Raw genomic sequence first — 15807 nt, 5'->3', positions numbered from 1 at the left:
AGTCCTATGTCGGGCTCTGCACTGTCGGTGGGATTCTCTGGTTGGGATTCTCTCTCTCCCCCTCCACCACTCACACTGTCTCTGTCTCTCTCAAAAATAAATAAACTTAAAAAAAAAAAAATCTTCCCAAGGCACCTGCATGGCAGAATTGGTTAGGCATATGACTCTTGATTTCAGCTCAGGTCATGATCTCATTGTCGTGAAATTGAGCCCCAGATCAGACTCTGAGTGATAGCACGGAGCCTGCTTGGGATTCTGCACCCTCTGCGCCCCCTCGCACACACACTCTCTCTCTCTCTGCCCCTCCCCCACTCACATATTTTCTCTCTCTCTCCCTCCTCTCCCTCCCTCCCTCCCTCAAAATAAATAAATAAACTTTTAAAAATCTTAATCAAAAATAAACAAAACAATGGGGCACCTGGGTGGCTTAGTCGGTTAATCAGCTGACTTCCACTCAGGTCACCATCTCGTGGTTCAGTAGTTCAAGCCCCATGTTGGACTCTGTGCTGACAGCTCAGAGCCTTGGAGCCTGCTTCAGATTCTGTGTCTCCCTCTCTCTCTGTCCCTCCCCCATTCACATTCTATCTCTCTCAAAAATAAACATTTTTAAAAAACCATTTTAATTTAAAAATAATAAATAAATAAATAAACAAAACAAAATAAAATAAAATCCTCCCCATCCCTGACACGCCCCAGGCACTGTGCAGTTTTCAGTTCCCGCCCCCTAGAGCTCCTCAATTTAGTGGATTTCTGGTCCCATTTCTCCCATTCTCGTCAGTCGCTCCAGTTTGGCTTCCATTCTATTGAGTTAGCTCTGTCACAGTCACCAATGGCTCCCATGGTGCAAAATCTGACTGCCAGTCTCGGCCCTCATTTTCCGGTCGTAAATCAGGATGGGACAAAGTCAAATGCTTCCTCCTTCTTGAAATCCCTTCTTGACGGGATTTCCAGGACAGCATCTCTCTTGATTTTCCCTCTACTTCACTGGCCTTCTCCGCTTCCTGTGCTGGACCTTGCCCTCCTCCCTGGCCTCAGGGATGACTTCAAGGTCAGTCCTCGGGCCTCTCTTCTATCTACAATTAATCCCTACCTGAACCCAGGTAAGTCTGTGGCTTCCCATATGACATACATGCTCCCGGCTCTCAGCTCTGTGTCACTGGCCTAGACTTCTAACCCCAAAGTCCAGACTCGACTGCAGTGCCAGCCTACGCAAAATATCCCCTTGAGCGTGCCTCTCTCACTAACATGGCCCAAACCAAAGCCTCTCTCTTCATGCAAAATCCACTCTCTCACAGTCTTCCCCGTATCACTAAAGGGAAACTCCAATTTTCCAGTTGCTCAGACCAAAAAATCTCAACTCATCCTTGACATCGCTCTCTCCTGACTCACCACAGCAAATCCTGGTGGTTCTAACTTCAACATACATCCAGCATGACTGCTTCTATCACTACCATTCTGACCCAAGCCATTGTCGCCTGAATTATTAAACTAATCTCCTAATGGTCTCTCTACCTCCTACCCCCTCCTTGCTCCCCAACCTCTGATTTACAGTCAACAGGCCAAGCCTTGGAACAGAGAGTCTCTGCTGCCATTTCACCTCCCAGTACAAACCAAATTTCTCATAATGGCCTGTCCATCCCCTATGATGGATACTTAGTCCCCTCTAAGCTTTTATCAGCTACCACTATTCCCCTTATGAATTCTGCTTCAGGCATGCTGGCTCTCTAACTGATCCTGGGACAGGCCAACCGTGTTCTTTCCTCAAACTTCTGTACTTTTGCTACCTACAGCATCCTTCTGATATCTACATGGCTCATTCTCTTTCCCTTCTGGTTCAATGCAGAACTGCTACCTTATTAAGAAAGTGTTTCAAACCACTTCATATAAAATACCCCCCCATACAAATCAGCAAGGTAGAACTCAAACTTTCACTACTCACAGATGACATGATACTCTATGTAGAAAACCCAAAAGCCTCCATTGAAAAACTGCTAGAAGCAGTACATGAATTTAGCAAAGTCACAGGATATAAAATCAATGTGAAGAAATCTGTCACATTTCTATACACCGCTAGCAAAGCAGCAGAAAAAGAAATCAAGGAACAAATCCAATTTGCAATTGCACCTAAAACGGTAAGATACCTAGGAATAAACCTAACTAAAGAGGTAAAAGATCTGTACTCCAAAAACTATAGAACGCTTATGAAAAAACCTGAATAGGACACAAAGAAATGAAAAAGCCTTCCATGCTCATGGATTAGAAGAAAAAACATTGTTAAGATGTCTATACTACCCAGAGCAATCTACACATTTAATGCAATCCCTATGAATATATTACCAACATTGTTCAGAGCTAGAACAAACAATCCTAAAATTTATATGGAACCACAAAAAACCCTGAATAGCCAAGGCAATCCTAAAAAACAAAAACACAACTGGAGGTATCACAATCCTGGATTTCAAGCTATATTACAAAGCTATAATATATGTACTATATAGTATGGGCACAAAAACAGACACATAGATCAATGGAACAGAATAGAAAACCCAAAAATGGACTCCCAACTATATGGTCAACTCATCTTCAACAAAGCAGGAAAGGGTAGTCAGTGGAAAAAAGACAGTCGTCAACAAATGGTGTTGGGAAAACCAGATGGCTACAGGCAGAAGAATGAAACTGGACCACTTTCTTACACCATACATACAAAAAGAAATTCAAAATGGATGAAAGATCTAAATGTCCAACAGAAAACCATCAAAATCCTAGAGGAGAGCACAAGCAGCAACCTCTTTGACCTTGGCCACAGCAACTTCTTACTAGACATGTTGCCAATGGGAAACAAAAGTAAAAATAAACTACTGGGACTTCATCTAGATAAAAAGCTTCTGCACAGTAAAGTAAAAAATCAACAAAACTAAAAGGCAGCCTATGAAATGGGAGAAGATATTTGCAAATTATCTATCTGTTAAAAGGTTAATAACCAAAATATAGAACTTATCAAACAGAACACCCAAAAAACAGCCCAGTTAAGAAATGGGCAGAAGGCATGAATAGACACTTTCCCAAAGAAGACATCCAGACAGCCAACACATGAAAAGATGTTAAACATCATTCATCATCAGGGAAATACAAATCAAAACCATGAGATACCACCTCATGGTTATCTCCAACGGGAGATAACCACCCGTTAGAATGGCTAAAATTAACAACACAACAAACAACAGGTGTTGGTGAGGATGTGGGAAAGGGGAATCCTCTTGTACTACTGGTGGGAATGCAAACTGATGCAGCCACTCTGGAAAACTGTGTGGAGGTTCCTCAAGAAACTAAAACTAGAACTACCTTACAATTCAGCAATTGCACTATTAGGTATTTATCCAAAGGAGACAAAAATACAGATTCAAAGGGGTACATGCACTCCAATGTTTATAGCAGCATTATCAACAAAAGCTAAACTATGGAGAGAGCCCAAATGTTCATCTGATGATGGATAAATAAAATGTGATACACACACACGAACACACACACACACACATACAATGGAATATTAGCAATCAAAAAGAATGAAATCTTGCCATTTGCAATGATGTGGATGGAACTAGAATGTATCATGCTAAGTGAAATAAATCAGAGAAAGACAAATACCGTATGATTTCACTCATATGTGAAATTTAAGAAACAAAACAGATGAACATACGGAAAGCGGGGGGGGGGATAAAAAGACCAGGGAAGGAAACAAATCACAAAAGACTTAATGATAGAGAATAGACTAAGGGTTGACGGAGGGAGGAGGGTGGAAATCGGACTAGATGGGTGATGAGCTTGTTGTAATGAGCGCTGGTTGTTGAACATAGGTGATGAATCATTGAATCCTACTCTGTAATCAATATCGCACTGAATGTTAACTAACTAGAATTTTAAAAAGTACACCTCCCCTACCAATGATTCCGTATCCTACCTGCTCTATTTTTTACCATTTATCCTATGACCAATTGACTTATTCTGTTTTTGTTATTGTCTCTATTTTCCAAGTAAAATATAAGGTCCAACAGATAAGGGACTTTTTGTTTGGTTACTTTTATTTTTCTGCCTTGTTCTATTTTATTTTATTTTCTCTTAAATTGACAACTCTAGAATAGTTTTAAAAATTCAAATACTTGTTAAAAAAAAAAAAAAAAAGAGTGACTACTATCACCACCCTTAGAAGGTTGAGAGGGTGGCAGGAGAGGACGCAGACAAGACGGCTGACACAGACAGGCACCCCACCAACAATGCTAGCTATGGACAGTTGCCAGAAGAGCATGTAGCTATGACAAACACAAGGATCCCCTCTCTAGCCTTTGCGTTTCATGAAAATATCTCACATTCCAATAGGCGAGCAAGACAAATTTCTCCATTTTAAATGCTTAACAAAACCACACATAAAGCTCTCTCAACCCTAATAAAACAATCCTACATTATAAGGTTGTGTAGGTCTGCTGCCTTCTCAGCTAATTGAAAAGCTCTTCAATCTATTTCAAAACCTTAAAAGCAATTACCTCCACCAAGTTATGTATCTTGCAGCCATCTTCCTGAATTCGCTTGTACTTTTTAGAGAACAAATCACTCTTGTCCTCCAAGGTAAAGACAGCCTCCCTTCGGTGCTCCCTCCTGGGCAGAAGCGTACACTCGGCCCACGCCTTCATGGTTTGCTGGATCACTTTAACATTGCTCCGCGCACGCTCAACTCTGTGTGCCAATTCCGCCGTCGCTGTGTGCACCCTCTCAATGTATCCCCAGCAGTCATCCTGCCACGTCAGCGACGTCGCGGCTGCCTGTAGTTGCTCATCCACGGCCCTCAGCTCCTCTTCAACCAGAGGGTATTCCACTTCCAGAAGAGTCTGCTTCAGCTGATTATATCCTTGCACAAGAAGTTCAAGATTTCCAATGTACTGAGCAAAGGAAATCCCCAAACAAAAAGGGCCAAATATGTTATAGCTATGTATCTTAAAGGCATCAAAGTACTATTGGTCTACATGTTAATAATTACAAATCAAGACACTTGTTCTTGTGTTCAGCGGTGCGTAGGTGGCTTGGTCGGCTGAGCATCTGACTCTTGATTTTGGCTCAGGTCATGATCCCAGGGTCATGGGATCAAGCTTTGCATCGGGCCCCATGATGAATGTGGAGTCTATTTAAGATTCTCTTTCTCCCTCCACCCCTCTGCCCAGCTCACGCTCACTCTCCCTCTCTCAAAAAAGTAAAAAAAGAAAAACACAAGTAAAAAAAATATTTCTGTTCAAAAAATACCCTAAAAACACTAACCTTTAAAATAGTGTTTCTTTTTTTGAAGATGGCTAAAGCCGAATCTGGTATGTTGGATTTCTTCAACATCAAAAGGTATTTCACTTCTCTCAATACAGCCACTAGCTTTTAAAAGAAAATCAAGGATCATTATGTATTTTAAGAAGAGCATTCTCTTTCAACACACATTAAAATCCCAACACTTAAAATTTCATCCAATGGTTACAATACTCTCAAACTGTCAAAGCTTAACTGACTGAGGCTGCTGTTTCACAGGCTTTTTAAGCATACACGTAACAATCATACATTCCTTATGATGTGGAAATATAAATAATAAAGTATCTATCACTGGTTATGGCCCACAGTCAGGGAAAGAATTTAAGCAAAAGACAGCAACAGGTGCACATGGACACGTGAAACTGAAGGCCATAAACGGACCTCAATGTTTTCCCAGTACCTTCTTCCTGTTACAATGTTTGTTTTGAAAACATAAATGTGTTTCAATGTGATTGATACACTAGCAAAGTAAGGATACCACCTATTTTGTCTATGCTTATCTGCAATTTCATTAGGAAGAAACACCAGGTAAAAGTAAAAACTGCACCCAACTCAACTGGAAAGCTTAGAAATAGGTACTGAGCACCTGGGTGGCTCAGTTGGTTGAGTGTCTATTTCAGCTTGGGTTATGATCCCAGGATCATAGGAGTGAGCCGCGTCCGCTCCCCAATGAGTGTGGAACCTGCTTGGAATTCTGTCTCTCTGCCCCTCATGCTCTCCAATAAAAATTTTAAAAATTAGGGGCGCCTGGATGGCTCAGTCAGTTAAGCACCCAACTTCGGGTCAGGTTATCACCTCACGACTTGGCTCGTGAGTTCAAGCCCTCGCCAACCTCTGAGCCAACAGCTCAGAGCCTGGGGCCCACTTCAGATTCTGTGTCTCCCTCTCTCTCTGCCTCTCCCCTGCTCACACTCTTATTCTCTCACAAAAATAAATATTAAAAAAACCTTTTTAATTAAAAAAATCATTTAGAAATACACAAAATGCTCATATGCAAACAGCCACCAAGTACTTCAGTTCATTCACGCATGAGGAGCCACGCCCACTCACCTGCAGGGGTGGGAGGGGGGTACAACTTTCTGCCTGGTATCAGAGAACTCTCCTTCCATCACTTCACAGTAACACACAAACTGCAACCTTTCCAACACCTACTTCCATGAGCAAACTTCAGGTCTTTGTCAAGGGAAAGTCATATTTACTGTGGTAGCTACATATTATTTATTTAGCCATTTAAAATGTATAAAATAATGCTGTTTTTCCTACATTCCTGTTTTTTTAAATTTTTATTTAAATTCATTAACACACAGTGTGATATTAGTTTCAGGTGTACAATACAGTGATTCAACATTTCTGTGCAACACTCAGGGCTCATCACATTAAGTGCACTGCTTCATCCCCATCACCTACCTCACCCATGACTCCACCCACCTTCCCTCTGATAACCATCAGTTTGTTCTCTCTAGTTAAGAGTCTGTTTCTTGGTTTGCCTCTTTCTTTTTTTCCCTTTTTTTTAATTGCATCCAAGTTGGTTAACATACAGTGTAATTCCAGAATAGAATTTACTGATTCGTCACTCATATATAACACCCAGTACTCATCCCAACAAGCGTCCTCCTTAATGTCCCTTACCCATTTAGCCTACCCCCCCCACACACACACCCACCTTGCCTCCAGTAACTCTCAGTTTGTTCTCTGGATTTAAGACTCTCTTATGGTTTGTCTGTTTTTATATTATTTTTGCTTCCCTTCCTTTATGTTCATCTGTCTTGTATCTTAAATTTCACATATGAGTGAAGTCATATGATAGTTGTCTTTCTCTGACTTACTTCGCTTAGCATAATACACTCTAGGTTCCATCCATGTTGTTGCAAATGGCAAAATTTCATCCTTTTTGATTACTGAGAAATATTACACACACACAAATCTTCTTTATCTTCTTTATCCATTCATCAGTCGATGGACATTTGGGCTCTTTCCGGACTTAGGCTATTGTCAACAGCGCTGCTATAAAAACTGGGGTGCATATGCTCCTTCGAAACATCCCACCTGTAACCCTTGGATAAATACCTAGTAGTACAATTAGTGGGTCATAGGGTAGTTCTATTTTTAATTTTTTGAGGAACCCCCAACTGTTCTCCAGAGTAGCTGTACCAGTTTGCATTCCCACCAGTAGTGCAAAAGAGATCCTCTTTCTCTGCATCCTCACCAACATCTATTGTTGCCTGAGTCGTTAATGTTAGCCATTCTGACAGGTGTGAGGTGGTATCTCATTGTGGTTTTGATTTGTATTTCTCTGATGATGAGTGATGTTGAGCATCTTTTCATGTGTCTGTTAGCCATCTGTATGTTTTCTTTGGAAAAGTGTCTTTTACCAATTTCTTCACTGAATTATTTTTGGGTGTTGAATTTAATCAGTTCTTTATAGATTTTGGATACTAACCCTTTATCTGATAGGTTATTTGCAGGTATCTTCTCCCATTCCATCAGCTGTCTTTTAGTTTTGCTGATAGTTTCCTTCACCGTGAAGAAGCTTTTTATCTTGATGAGGTCCCAATAGTTCATTTTTCTTCTGTTTCTTTGCCTACGGAGACATGTCTAGTAAGAAGTTGCTGTGGCCAGGGTCAAAGAATTTCTTGCCTGTTATCTTTTCTAAGATTTTAATAGCTTTCTAATATTTAGGTCTTTCATCCATTTTGAGTTTATTTTTGCGTATGGTGTAAGAAAGTGGTCCAGGTTCATTCTCCTGCATGTCGCTGTCCAGTTTTCCCAGCACCACTTACTGAAGAGACTGTCTTTACTCCATTGGATACTCTTTGCTGCTTTGTCAAAGATAAGTTGGCCATACCTTTGTGGGTTCATTTATGGCTTCTCTCTTCTGTTCAATTGATCTATGTGTCTGTTATGCCAGTACCATACTGTCTTGATGATTACAGCTTTGTAATACAGCTTAAAGACTGGAATTGTGATGCCTCCTGCTCTGGTTTTCTTTGTCAGGATTGCTTTGGCTATTCGGAGTCTTTTCTGGTTCCATACAAATTTGAGCATTATTTTTTCTAGCTCTGTGAAGAATGCTGGTGTTATTTTGATAGGTATTGCATTGAGTATGTAGAGTGCTTTGGACAGTATTGACATTTTAACAATATATGTTCTTCCTATCCAGGAGCATGGAATGTTTTTCTTTTTTTTTTTTTTTTTTTTTTTGGAAATCTTCAATTTCTTTTATTAACTTTCTATAGTTTTCAGTGTACAGATCTTACACCTCTCTGATTAGGTTTATTCCTAGGTATTATGGGTTTTGGTGCAATTGTAAACGGGATCGATTCCTTGATTTCTCTTTCTGCTACTTCATTACTGGTGTATAGAAATGCAACCAACTTCTATACACTGATTTTATATCCTGTGACTGAATCCTGTGCTGAATTCATGGATCAGTTCTAGCAGTTTGGGGTGGAGTCTTTTGTTTTCCACATAGAGTATCATGTTGTCTTCAAAAAGTGCAAGTTTGACTTCCTCCTTGCTGACTTGGATGCCTTTTTTGTGTGTGTTGTCTGATTACTGAGGTTAGGGCTTCCAACACTATGTTGAATAACAGTGGTGAGAGTGGAAATCCTTGTTTTCCTGACCTTAGGGGGAAAGCTCTATTTTTCCCCATTGAGGATGATGGTAGCAGTGGGTTTTTCATATATGGCTTTTATGATCTTGAGGTACTACATTCCTGTTTCTTTAATGTATTGTTTACAGTTGTTTTAGGTGTATTTACTTATTTTGAAAGAGCAAGTGAGGGAGGGACAGAGAGAGGCGAAGAAAGAACTTCAAGAAGGCTCCACACTATGCACAGAACCCTACATGGGGCTGGATCTCATTACCATGAGATCATAAACTGAGCTGATAACATCAGTCAGACACTTAATCATCCAAGCCACCCAAGCACCCCTTGCTTACAGCTTTTAAAGTATGACAGCCCTAACCCCATTTTCCCCATAAGCCCAGTACTTTTTACAGTGCAATCTTTCCTAGTGCAGTGATTTTTAGGAAGGCATATGTCATGTAGCAGAAATGACTACACCTCTGAATCACAGGCTCTGAGGAAAAGACTGCACAACACCTTTTTAAGGTAGACCAGTTGACTCCCTTAGATTGTTACACCACAGGTTAACTAGTAACATATAGTCTGTGTTTTTATCATCCCTTCAGGTATAAACACAGGAATTATCCCTGGAACTTCTCACGAATTTAGTTTCTGTAAGCTGGTTTTATGAAATTAGGGATGAAAGAAACCCTCAGTTCTCCAGGTCATGTATTTATACATGTATGTGCTAAGGTTTGTAAACATAACTAAGTGATGCTATTCTCTGTACTATTTCAGGGCAACAGATCAGAATTTGGGTGCAGATTATGACAATCAAATCCAATGAGGCCCATTTCCTATCTAGGTATACAATACAACTGACATGAAAGGGAAATCACTAAAAAACAGTATATAATCTTCACTATCTAAAAAAACTAGCCAAATTTTGACTAATTTTTTTGTAAAAGCAACTCACAAATAGATATTTTTATATGTTTGCCCTTTCCTGTAAAGCACATTCTTTTAGGTAAATAGAAAAGTTTAGGAGTGCCTCAATGGCTCAGTTGGGTAAATAGCCAAATCTTGATTTTGGCTCAGATCCTTACGGTTCATGAAATGAAGCCCTGCATGGGACTCACACTGACAGCACAGAGCCTGCTTAGGATTCTCTCTCTGTCTCTCTCTGTCTCTCTCTCTCTCTCTCTCTCTCTCTCTCTGCCCCTCCCCCACTAGTTCTCTCCCCCTATCTCTCTCTCTCAAAATACATAAACATTAAGAAAAAGCTTATTTTGTGTCTCCTGCCAAGCTCTCAAAGTTGGAAATAAGTTAAAATACATATATGCCTACATATATATCATTTAGCAAATATATGCACAGAGAGTACATTATATATAAATATAAGCAAACCATAGGTAATTTCTATTAAACTTCCTGTGTTTTCATTATTACATTCTTATCAATTACATAACATGTAAGGAAGTTTCGAGAAAATAAACTTCCTCAGAGAATTTATGAAATTTCTTTTTGTTACGTGGTTTATCATAAAATAAAAATGATCTCTTCAATAAAGGTAAATTTCATCCCGGATACTACTTAGCTGTTCATTTAAAAAAAAAAATTTTTTTAATCTTTATTTTTGAGAGAGAGAGAGAGAGACAGAATGTGAGCACGGGAGGGGCAGAGACAGGGAGACACAGAATCCAAAGAAGGCTCCAGGCTCCGAGCTGTCAGCACAAACCCTAACGCGACGCTCGAACTCATGAACGGTGAGATCATGACCTGAGCCAAAGTCGGACGCTCAACCAACTGAGCCACCCAGGCGCCCCTTAACTATTCATATTATTTGGGGCGTTTATATGTTGTTTTGTGTTTTTCTGAAAACTATTTTATAAGAATTACTAATTTAACATATTAGAGTTTATTGTCCCTTTGAAAGATATTATGACAAATCATTTACCATTATCCACCCAAAGGATTAAAAAAGGTCTCTCATTCCATACATTTTGTCGACTCCCTAAACCTTAACTTCTGTGATAAAATTTTAGTGAACCAAAAGCAAATAAAATTCAAGCCAGAAAACTAATAAAGACTATAATTACATTCAATTGAGCTAACATTAGGTATTACCACACGTCAGACACTATGCTGGAATCAAAAAACACAAAGGTAAAATGGAATGGACCCCACTCTCAACTCATTATTCAGTGAAGGTAGAAGTGGCAATTACAAGGCAAAATAAACAGTAATTAATACAGCATTTGGAAAACCAATCTCTAAAACTACAACCTATTAGAAGTTGTTTTCAGGGGGCACCTGAGTGGCTCAGTTAGTTGAGCGTCTAAATTCGACTCACGTCATGATCTCGCGGTTCGTGGGTTTGAGCCTCGCTTCGGGCTGGCTGCTGTCAGAGTGAAGCCCAGTTCAGATCCTCTGTCCCCCTTTCTCTCTACCCCTCCCCCACTGGTGCTCTCTCTTCTCTCAAAAATAAGTTTGTTTGTTTTTTTTTAAGTTTTCAGTTGTATTCCTAATGGCACTGACAGTCTCCCAAAATTAAATATAAATGGCTGGAAGCATCAGAGATTTACTTGTAATAAAAATGCCATCTATGAAACAACTTAAAAATATCAAACCCCTACCTTTGGGTCAAAGTTGACACTGAGAAGACCATTTATGGCACTGAATTTAACCAAGGGTTGATTCAAATTGAATTCACAGATTTCATCAACGTTACTTTTCCATTCATCATAGATAGAATTTTCAAATTGGTCTAGCAAAGTTGTCATTTCATTATACTTCTGATAAACTAGGGCATCATCAGGACTTTCCAAGAATCTGTAGGAATACGATTTTTCTACATATTAGATTTCAGCTTGACTACTTGACGGTAAAATATAAAATAGAAAGTATGATAAAATGTACTATAAAAACAGGAATAGAAACAATAAATGACAATAATGGTTATGAATTGTCTTTGCCTTAAAAGACAGTTATCAAATTAATGGAACTCCTAAGATGTAACTGAATGTCAACAGCAGAAAGTTACCAATTCCTACAAAGAAGAGAGGCAGGTACAGAAAATCTGCAAAATAAAAGGAGTGCTAGTTACTGAAGAAAAGTAACAAAAAGCTACCAACATATTGTCAGTGAAAACAAAAAGTGAAAAGAAATTATGTATGGACCTAAAGAGATGAAGTTTTAAGAGTCCCACTGAATGTATTTTAACATCATGAGGATGAATCCTTCTCAACGAACTGAGCCACGTAAGAGTCAAATATAAGGGCAAAGACTCTGTAAGTGCTAAAATGAACAGCTCGCTGACCTCCATAAAAATTGCCTGTCTCATTAGGATGGTTTTACCGTGAAATAAGCCTAATAACTTACAAATACCGGAGAGATGCAAAATTGGACCAAAACGTTTGAAGTCGTTCAAGGACCTCTTTAGCCCATTTGATGTTGCCTGAGGTAAAAGGCATATTCCTGTGGAGAACTACATTTCCACGTTCGATCTGCAAATTGATATTTTGGTGAAGAGGAAGAAAGGAAATATGTAATCAGAGTGCATTCCAACCTTGTAAGCAATTGTTCATTTTGGTAGTGTTACAGTACAAATACGTAAAAATGTATGCGTTAAGAACTTGAGTAGTAGGGTTATGGTCCTAAGCCAAGTTCATCTGCATAAAGAAACCAATTAAATAAAGGCATAAAAGGCTTAGGGCCCATATCTACTCTTTAGGTATCATTAAATCAAGTCCCAATTGATGGTCATTACCCACAAAAATGATGCTGTGGATGTGCTCAACTTCACCCCCCTACTTACCTGCTTCACGTGTTCATTATACAACTGCTTACACATATCCAACTCCGCGTCAAACATGAGCACTAGTGTGCTATAATGTGGGCTGAAGATTTCCATGACAACCGGTTTCTCTAGAAAATTCCCAAATACGGTCAAAAGCTGTGAAAAATCAAAGTTACAAGATTAAGAACTGTGGGTTTTTAATACAAATACTCCATTATTTCCCCCCGTTAAACCTCCTATATGACTAGAGATAAAACAAAATTCTAGAACCCTAAGAGAATCCTGAAGTACCTCCAAATTGAAAACATTTGTCCAATAAAGCAAATACTAAATGTAAAGCAATTTCCCTGCCTCAGCAGAAAATGAGAGGAGTCAGAAATTAACTACTGCCTATCAGCAGTCTCTGCTCGCAGATAACACTACTTCCGCCTGCTGGGCACCGGGAAATGTTTTAGAAGAGACTGTGCAGATATGAAAAACAGAAGTAAAACGTGTGCCCTCTTTATTTGTTCTCCCCTCCTACACGTAGGCTCTTTCGATACAAGAATATCCATATGGAGGCCCTCCAGGTCACACCTTTAGTAATTCTGCCAGGGGCACCTGGGTGGCTCAGCCGGTTATGCGTCCAACTCTTATTTCAGCTCAGATCATGATCTCACGGTTTTGCGAGTTCGTGGCCCTAATCGTGCTGAGCTGGCAGTGCTGAGCCTGCTGGGGATTCTGTCTCCTCCCCACTCAAGCTGTTTCTGTTTCCGTCAAAATAAATACACTTCATGATAGTGATAGTCATAGTAAATTATACCGAATGTACCAGTTACTGTGATTGTCCTGTGCATGGCAGCCATGTTGCCTGCCACACCACCCAGCGACCCCCGACACGGTGGCCTCGGGCCATAGTGGTGACCTGTTCCCAGGGCAACTATCCCACAGGCAGACATCTCCTTTGACAGGAATGTCCTACCTCAAACTAATGCCTTGAACTCATCACATTCTCTCCTCCTCCGGAAAAGAATTGGGGCACAGCAGCTTGAAGTCACCGTGGCAAAATTAGGAGTGAACAAAAACTATCAGCAAGGGGAGGAAACCAATAGGGAGACAGAAGAAAAAGAAGTGGACTGGAACAGGATCACATCACCGGCAAGCAGGACAGTAAAGGTCCTTCAGCCCTTCTCGCTCAGTCCAGGCTCCCCACCCAAATCCAAATGAACTTTCACCACCAGTTTCCACAAGGCTTAGCTATCTGAGGAGCCTGACCTTGGATCTCCACTAGCCTCCTGCCTTGTCTTCTGCCCCACGTGGATCCTTCTGCGTGCCGGCGTCAGACAGCTTTCCTTGCAAGCAAAACGATGTAATTAAAATGCACACTGTCATATAAGATGTGTTTAAATAATGCTTGCGAGGTGCCACGTACTGTATTTTAAGGGCCTTACAATGCTGTTGTCACATCTTTCAGAGAAGAAAACGGAGTCGTGGAGAGGGAGTCATTTCCCCAAATTCTCACAGCTAGTGGCAGGGCTGCTGTTGGACACTGGGCAGTCTGGCACCAGGGCCGGGGCTTCCCGGTGCGGGCCCTAAACAACCAAGGGGTCATTTAAAATTAGTCACTTGCTTACTCTGTGTGGGTTTCATCAAATGTCAGTTACTAGACCTGTTATATAGATATTTCTTTAAAAGAAGATACCTCCTCAAAGTCAGTAAACACCATCAAGATGGCAGAAAACCATACACCAACGTCTATGCCTTCTTAAGGTGCCCCTCAAAATTTATTTTCTTTACGGGCATCTGGGTGGCTCAGTGGGGAAGCGTCCAACTTTGGCTCAGGTCATGATCTCACAGTGGGTGAGCTCGAGCCCCGCATCAGGCTCTGTGCTCACAGTTCAGAGCCTGGAGCCTGGTTCAGATTCTCTGTCTCCCTCTCTCTCTGCTCCTCCCTCACTCATGCTCTGTCTCTGTCTCAAAAATAAACAAAACATTTAAAAAACTATTTTTGTTTTCTTTAAACAACAACTGTTGGTGAGGACCTGGAAAAAAAAAAAAAGAAAGCAATGCTGATGCACCGTTGGTGGGAATGCAAACTGGTGCAGCCACTGTGGAAAACAGTATGGAGGTTCCTCACAAAATTAAAAATAGAATTACCATACGATCCAGTAATTGCACTACTGGGTATTTACCCAAATACAAAACACTAATTTGAAAAGATATATACACCGCTATGTGACTGTAGCATTATTTACAAAAGCAAAATATGGAAGCAACCCAAGTGTCTATCAATAAATGAATGGGTAGAAAAGACGTGGTATATGTACAATAGAATATGAGCCATAAAAAAAGAATAAAATCTTGCCACTTGTAACAGCATAGATGGATCTAGAGGGCATAATGCTAAGTGAGAGAAATCACTCAGAAGAAGACAAATAACCTATGATATCATGTATGTGAAATTTAACAACGAAAAAAAAGACAAGAGAAGAAGACTCAAAAACAGAGAACTGGTGGTTAGCAGAGGGGATGTGGGATGGATGATGGATGAAACAGGTGAGGGGTGTTAAGAGAACACATAGGATGAACATTAAGTAATGTACAGGATTGGGGTTTTTAATTGTTTTCTTTGTTTGAGAGAGAGAGAGAGAAAGAAAGGGTGTGAGCAAGGCTGAGTGGGAGAGGGGCAGACAGAGAGGGAGAATCTCAAGCAGGCTCCTGCCCAGGGCAGAGCCCGACTCAGGGCTCACTCTCACAACCAGGAGATCATGACCTGAGCAAAATCAAGAACTGGATGTTTAACCAATGGAGCTGAAGTAAGGTAGGTAATGTACAGAAATGTTGAATCACTGTATTGTACAACTAATTTAACACTATATGTTAATTACACTGGAATTAAAGCAAAATAATGGGGGGAAAAACCTGTTCTTTAAAAACAGCTTTCCTGTTAACATTTTCTAAATATGTACATAAACCACATTCACTGGGGGAAAAACAGCAACAACAACAACAAAAAATTGTTCGAAGTAAAAAGTAGATTTAACTGTATCTTAGAGGTCAGTTTAGATACATTAGGCTTTTTTTCCTCTGGTAATATCAATTATAACTACTATAGAAACTG

The 15807-nt window shown here is 40.1% G+C and overlaps 1 protein-coding gene across 9 annotated transcripts in view; it reads right to left on the bottom strand.

The window, feature by feature from the left end:
* DNAH11 (dynein axonemal heavy chain 11) overlaps nucleotides 1-15807 on the bottom strand; it is a 372548-nt gene that overhangs the window by 296313 nt on the left and 60428 nt on the right. For 8 of the 9 annotated variants that reach the window (XM_045052477.1, XM_045052478.1, XM_045052472.1 and 5 more), the window contains 5 exons: nucleotides 12726-12863; nucleotides 12290-12414; nucleotides 11545-11740; nucleotides 5305-5409; nucleotides 4539-4931 (listed from right to left, as the gene is read on the bottom strand). In XM_045052477.1, the coding sequence (XP_044908412.1) occupies nucleotides 4539-4931; nucleotides 5305-5409; nucleotides 11545-11740; nucleotides 12290-12414; nucleotides 12726-12863 (957 nt within the window). The remainder of the gene's footprint in view (nucleotides 1-4538; nucleotides 4932-5304; nucleotides 5410-11544; nucleotides 11741-12289; nucleotides 12415-12725; nucleotides 12864-15807) is intronic. The other variant, XM_045052474.1, reaches the window with a different exon arrangement.

The sequence above is a fragment of the Felis catus genome, chromosome A2 (genome assembly GCF_018350175.1).
Source record: "Felis catus isolate Fca126 chromosome A2, F.catus_Fca126_mat1.0, whole genome shotgun sequence".
Classification (NCBI taxonomy): Eukaryota; Metazoa; Chordata; class Mammalia; order Carnivora; family Felidae; genus Felis; species Felis catus.
The sequence above is the reverse complement of the archived record's forward strand: the minus strand, read 5'-3'. Positions and strand labels throughout refer to the sequence as shown.